This window comes from Neolamprologus multifasciatus, chromosome 19 (genome assembly GCF_963576455.1).
Source record: "Neolamprologus multifasciatus chromosome 19, fNeoMul1.2, whole genome shotgun sequence".
Lineage (NCBI taxonomy): Eukaryota > Metazoa > Chordata > Actinopteri > Cichliformes > Cichlidae > Neolamprologus > Neolamprologus multifasciatus.
In genome coordinates, this window is record NC_140457.1 from 18,975,370 (window position 1) to 18,981,971 (window position 6,602).

A 6,602-nucleotide genomic window follows, 5' to 3' on the forward strand; every position below is an offset into this window, starting at 1 on the left:
ATCTGGGGAATAATTAAGTTCACTGCTCGGTTACTGATACGTTGCTCCAAAGCAATAAGTGACGTCTTCTACCAGTCTGTCTCTTGGATATTCACGGTCTTGTGGTTAGCACGATATAGTTTCCAAACGTAATATTACAGTGAATCTGGCTGAGCATCAGCGAATCCCACACACTGACCCCCTTTTGCTAACCCCAACTGCTAACGTTAGCTGGCTAGCTATGTAGTGACAATCTCCAGAGCTAACCGATGGCGTGCAATTAGGAAACGCAAGCTAGCTTCCTAGCTTTACAGGCTGAACACAGTCGTACTACGTGCACATAAGAAATTAGTGAATTGTTAGTGGAAACAGCTACTGGTTACCTAAAAAATAAGGCAACTCCCTCAACTAGATAAAGCTGAAATCGGGAGGCTATAGAGAGCTAACTAACCTGGCAGTTTTAGCACAGTTCCCCTTGAATTTGCGTCCTCTTCAGAAACTAGCTCACGTAGTTTCCCATTCTCAGTCCGCTCGCTGGAGAAGGAGTATCAAGCACGGTGACAGATGACAGGCACCGCTGGGCTCACGTTGAGATGTTGCTGGTGTTTTCTCTCTCAGTCTCTGAACTGGACTGCCCGCACACACCCAGGATCCAGGAGACTGATGCCGCCTTCACGACCCCCTCGGAAAACACCACCCCTGCCTGACTGACTGTCGAATCACAGCGCGTCTTGCTTTCACGCGCCTTCCTGCTTCCACTAATGATTATCTTTCCTGCTATGATATAGAATAATCGAGTCATTGTTTATCTATAAAATGTAACAAGATAATTAACGAAAAGACGTCCCTTAACTATATTATTATTAACTATTACTATATTATCGTCATATTAACCCATTTCAAATCCCTCAAATGTTAATTCATGATTTGAATAATTAGAACAAGTTCTGTTGATTTGCCTTTCTAATAATAAATGACGAGATGTGTTAATACTTATACCTCGTCCCTCCACATTCATCGTCTCTTCGTGTTTTTGACCAGGAACAGACAAGAGAAGCATGTCACACTAGCGCCATCCGTTGGAAAACTATCGAAACGTCCAACATGTTTTCTCCATCCTTAAACGCAAAAACTGAAAAGGCCTCTAATTAAAAGTCAGCGATTGGGGGTTTCCATCCAAGTGGCACAAAGACAACCAACAACAAAATCTTATTAATCAGAATTTGTGGAATGCCACAGCCAGTGTTATAAAATGATAAAAGGAATATGAAGATCATTAGAGGGAGTGCAAGAGAGACAGGAAGGAAACAACGGCACGTGTGTTTGTGCTCGAACACCTCTGCATGTGTATCTGCAATTTATTTTTAATATCACACACTTTTATGATTTTAGTGAAGTTTTATTGTGATGACTACTGGGTACAACATCTAGCACTGAGGACAGAAACATTTGGCCTTTGTGCCTAAAGGGATTTTCTTTTGCTGCTTATGCTTTCATCAAGTCTTTCTTGGAGTACTGTGAAGTCCTGCACGTGGTGATCCAAAGGTTAAAAATCCAGCTCCTATAGGCTTTCAGTTAGTAAAAAGGTAGCATATTAATACTCATGTTTTGGCTTAATTGCACTTGCTATATGCCAGGTCTTGTTCATTATTTTATTCACATTTTTTAAATGTTATTAATTATGGATTGAACTCTATATTCAACTCTATATTTCGCCTGCAAACAATTTCCCCCACTCCCAATTTCTCTGTTATTTCTTCGATGCTCTGGATTTGTTTGCCACCCCAAATTAGATACTGTTCAGCTAATCGCTTGAATAGCCACACATGCAGGGGTTTGGATTTTATTTTGTTTTAAACCCATCCATTAAACCCATTTAAATCCACGCACCCAAACTGTCCAGAATCTAATTGGATACAATTCTTAATTCTACGAGGTTTTCAAAAACTAAACTATTTCAAAAATACACAACGGACGCTGCTCAAGTGGCTGGAAGGAGGACAGACCACAGACTAAACCATAAAAAAGGGTAGGGTATATTATATTCTTTAAACTTACAGAGAGCTCTATTATTTTTTTGCTCCCTCGCCTCTCCTTCTTTGGGACCAGCACTGTTCATTTCCATTGTTTCCACTGGAGTGGAGAGTTTTTTTGTTTTCCTTTTTTTATGATAATTCACACCACTCACCAATTTACAACTTGTTTCTATTTTGAGAAATATGCGCCAGCTGTTATTGAAATATGACCATTGCCTATGTCTACAGACAAAATTTAAGGCAATTCGTCTATTTACATATTGGGCGAATTAACACTTAAACATCTTCTCCTGATATGCCCTTTTAAAGCCTTTGTGATGCTAGATCCAAACAAAAATATATATATATATATGTAAAAAAGAAAATAAACAGATAAAAATCAGTCGTACTTGTTTGTGCAACAGCCATTAATTCGTAAACCCCCAAACGGAAATAGACCAGAAACGGAATCTCTTTTATTATCAGGGGCCACTTATAATAGCTAACGTTCAATTTTTTGATAAAGGATGAGCTAATGTTTCCTAAATCAGCTCTATTTTATTATTAAAGATAGATTACCGCTTGTAAGATGAGTAAAATATCTTTGGATGGTGTTTTTGTTCTATATATGTTACTATTATTTTGCTTATTGCGTTGTAATGTGTTTATTTTTATTTAAAAGTACTTTAAAACATATATATGATAATAAATAAAATACTACTAGATTTTTAAGGGAACCACTGAAAATGAAAGTGCAGTAGAGTTTAATTTTTTTAAATTATTTTTTTAAATTATATTTATTTATTTATTTTAAACAATAGCAGGTCGTGAATAGGTATCTTGCGTCACTTCCTCCACGTGGTCTCGGCCTAAACTCCCGCCAGGAACAGTCGTTTGTCAACAGTGTGGCGCTACCGCAGCTGCTGCTCAGTCTTCGGTGTTTCATTGTTTACGTTGGAGTCATCTTTACCCTCACTTCCCAGAATGGCAGCGAACAAGGGCGACTCGGATATTGATGATATTCTTACCAGCGAAGAAGAGCTCGAGAAGGCTTTGTGTGTGCTGGCTGGGAGCGACCCAGACAACTGCTCTTACTCCAAGGTAGGAGAAGCTTCCTGCACAGCAGCCCTGCAGCCTGTGTGTCGCCCATTGTACGCCTAGTAGCCTTTTCCAAATGCTGCATTGTAGTGTAGTCTGTGCATTGTAAGCGTTTTGTTTTTCTTTGTGTTAAATGTTGCAATCTACACCGCTGAGTTTCTGTGTGGTTCTCGTCACCGATGTCTATGAGAAGCACGGTGGAAGTATTGTTGTGTTAAAGCACATTTTCTCTTTGTTACGCATGTCAAATCAGTAATATTTAGTGAATTGATGCTGTGTGTTGATGCCACTTGTGTTGTTGCTCTGCAGGGTTATGTGAAGAGACAGGCGGTGTTTGCCTGCAACACTTGCACTCCAAATGATGCAGAGCCTGCTGGGGTTTGTCTGGCCTGCGCCAATAAATGCCATGATGGACACGAAATCTTTGAACTGTATACCAAAAGGTAAAAAATTTTCTATGTTGACTGAGCATTCAGCTTTTGGCCCACAGTTTTCTAATATTTCTATTATTCTTGCAGAAATTTTCGCTGTGATTGTGGAAACAGAAAGTTTGGGGGCTTCCATTGCCAGCTAAATCCTGTGAGACGCTTTGAATCTCGTCTCCCAGATGTGTTTGCCACGTGTGCCATACGTTCCAGTTGTTTCAATTGTTCATTCCCCCTCTTTCTTTTTAGGTTAAAGAAGAGGAAAATGTTAGAAATCGCTACAATCACAACTTCAGTGGGTTCTACTGCACGTGTCACCGGCCGTACCCAGACACAGATGACCAGGTCCGTCTTTTTTTTTTTTTCACCCTAAACCCTGCTGCTTGTTTCTCTGTCATCTGTGGCTATATATAAATAAATCTGTTTAACAGGATGAAGACGAGATGATTCAGTGCGTCATCTGTGAGGATTGGTTTCACAGCAGGGTAAGCTTGAGAGGATTTTTGATCTGCATGTTATCATTTCTGTGAGTCCTCTGCTCTTTTATTTATTTATTTATTTTCGGCCTTAAATAGCACTTAGGCTGCCCTGTGGTTGAACCCGAGGAGCTTCAAGAGATGGTATGTGAGGCCTGCATGAACAAGGCTCCTTTCTTGTGGACGTATGCTGCCCACATCGCAGGTAACAAATCTTTTTGACTGTAGCTAACTAGGCAGACATTTAGCAGCAAAATTCAGATAATCATTAATTCATCTTTTCCATTTAGTTCCGCCTGTGATCCAAGTGGGTGATGCCGAAGAGGAAGTAGAGGTCGACATTGAGGGGGAAGACCGTGAGGCTGGTCAAAGAAAGGATGAGGAACCGTCCTCTAGTGATGAGCGCACAGAACCAGAGGTGAGAAACGGTTCTGCTGTTTGCATGGATTCTGGGATAGTGGAGAACTAAAAATGGCTTTGTGCAAGTTAAAATGAGGGCAGAACATTACTTTACATTTGACTTAATTATAATCAAACAATGGCATTTGAATTCAGATCTATGTTTACATGTTTATTCTTTTAGTTGTGTTATTCTTATTATTCTCATAATGCATACATTACATTATAAAAAACAAAACAAAAAATAATTTAAGTTGAAAGGAATCCATAATCTATCTTGCTGTGTTTACCACTTGCTTTGCTTTGTTACTCTCTTATTTATGTTCTGGAGTATATTTTACCTTTGTCTATTTTGTGACCTCATTTGGAGCAACACTGTCCAACTTTTCTGAATGCCAGTGTGCCACTAGGTGGGGCTGGAGAGTAATGAGCAGAATATGAGCCAGACAGCAGGCACCAGCTCCTGTTATCGTGCTTTCCTCTCCTCTGGGGTAATTAGAGGAGAAATGACCCATGAGGCACAGCTTCCTCTGCTCTGTAGATGACTTTGGCCGGGCTTCACAGGCTAGCTTACTGTAAACTGGCGATTTTCATCGCCCAACCATCTTACCGCGTCACTCGCATTGAGACTTCCCCAGGATGCGTCTGCATTCCTGCATGAGCGGAGATGTTTCACCAAGCCCAGGTGTGCCTGTGCGCTTCTTGTATAATACAGTCACTCACCCCATCTCATTTGTGTCATAGGAAGCTGTAAACAGGAGTTCCCCTGGCAAACGAACTCACGAGGAGATGACAGGCAGCCCTACGATGGCTACAACGAAAATTGTGGAGTGCAAGCTGAAGGAGCTGCAGGCCCGCGGGCTAGAGAGGCTGAGACAGGGAGCAGTGTTCTGGCCTTACAGCTGGCGCGCTGAGCTTTGCACCTGCACGAGCTGCAAGGTGAGCCAGAATTTCTAGCTCCAAGATTGTAATGTAGACTCACAAAAGCCAGAATGCTGCAAGTTATTCCTGTTTCTGAATGCCTGTCCCCTGTGTGCCGCATTTCCTCAGAGGGCCTATGTTGCTGCTGAGGTGCAGTTTCTCTTGGATCAGTCTGACACTATTCTGGCCTATGAGAAGAGAGGCTTGCATGAGCCCTTCGGGCAGCACCCACTGATGGCGCTAATGAATTCGATGGACCGTGTACAGCAGCTGGAGGTCATTTACGGTGAGGATAGGGAGGGAAGCCACGGGGTCAGTTGTCCTGCGTAAAGTGAAATTCGAAGCACTGGCACATTGATGCGGCGGACTAATTAATCTTGTGTTCTTCCGTCAGGTTTCAACGAGCTGACGACCTCAATCAGTGAATTTTTAGAGCAGTGTGCCTCTGAAGGAAAGGTGAGAAGTGGATGTCTATGTGAGTTACATCTTTTCTTCTGCTCAAATCTCAGACCTAACACTTCTGTGTCTACATCAGACAGTCACAGTCGAAGCTGTACATCAACTCTTTGAGGAGCTGCAGGCCAGAAAAAGACGCAGAACCAGCGACGGAAATCAGTAACAAGGTGTCTACTCTGATGCCACCGTACGCCATGTTCACGGGCTGTCTGGACTGAATGTGTCACCCTCCTCTTGAATAAACCGTTTTGCTGCAATCAATGTGATGTTTGAAGTTGGGGGTAAAAAAAAAAAGTTTTAGTTTCAAGTTTTTACTTTATTATTTGAAGGTTTGAGGTTTGTGTCATAACTGCGTTATGATGATGCCTCAACTGTAAAGATTGTGATTAAAGTTTACCTCACATAAATATTGCACACTATTACATTTGTGAACATACAGAGCTTATGTTGAATGAACATGATTGTGTGAAAGTATGTAAGTTTGGCTGAATTTGATGCCATAATCCTTGCACTGCTAAGACAAACCGGTCTGTAAATGTCATGTGAAAGACTCACTGTGATGAAAATACTGACTATCGCTCAAAATAAAAGTACTAGAAATCTGCTGTAAGGTAAACTAAAACTTGAACAAGAGCATGCATTGGAGCTTTTTATTTTATATTATAAAACCAGATCTACTTTCTGACTGTTATTTCCTGCAAATTATGGAAAGAGTTCCCCCCCCTTTCAAGAAACTTTTAATGATGTTTTTATTTTAAAAAAGATAGCTGAGAGTAATTTAAGTAGATAATGGACACAGAAGCACTGCAAGCATGCTGTTTTTTAAACTTTAG

The 6,602-nt window shown here is 41.0% G+C and overlaps 2 protein-coding genes across 3 annotated transcripts in view; one reads left to right on the forward strand and one right to left on the reverse strand.

Moving 5' to 3' along the window:
- Positions 1–677, reverse strand: part of LOC146496432 (inositol-tetrakisphosphate 1-kinase-like) — a 32,606-nt gene extending 31,929 nt beyond the window's left edge. Inside the window, exon 1 of the mRNA XM_085142791.1 lies at positions 431–677. The gene's annotated coding sequence lies outside the window, so the exon portion shown is untranslated. The remainder of the gene's footprint in view (positions 1–430) is intronic.
- A 1,205-nt stretch (positions 678–1,882) lies between these two features.
- LOC146496434 (putative E3 ubiquitin-protein ligase UBR7) lies at positions 1,883–6,026 on the forward strand. Of its 2 annotated transcripts, none has more exons than XM_085142790.1 (12): positions 1,883–2,008; positions 2,978–3,095; positions 3,402–3,535; positions 3,611–3,671; positions 3,767–3,862; positions 3,949–4,002; positions 4,093–4,198; positions 4,284–4,411; positions 5,137–5,331; positions 5,443–5,599; positions 5,708–5,769; positions 5,849–6,026. In XM_085142790.1, exons 2-12 carry the CDS (start codon positions 2,979–2,981, stop codon positions 5,930–5,932), a joined length of 1,194 nt encoding a protein of 397 aa, XP_084998916.1. In that variant the 5' UTR covers positions 1,883–2,008; position 2,978; the 3' UTR covers positions 5,933–6,026. The 2 variants fall into 2 exon arrangements, with proteins under 2 accessions (XP_084998916.1, XP_084998915.1); XM_085142789.1 differs by having other exon boundaries at positions 1,933–2,008; positions 2,816–3,095.
- The last annotated feature ends 576 nt before the right edge of the window (positions 6,027–6,602 follow it).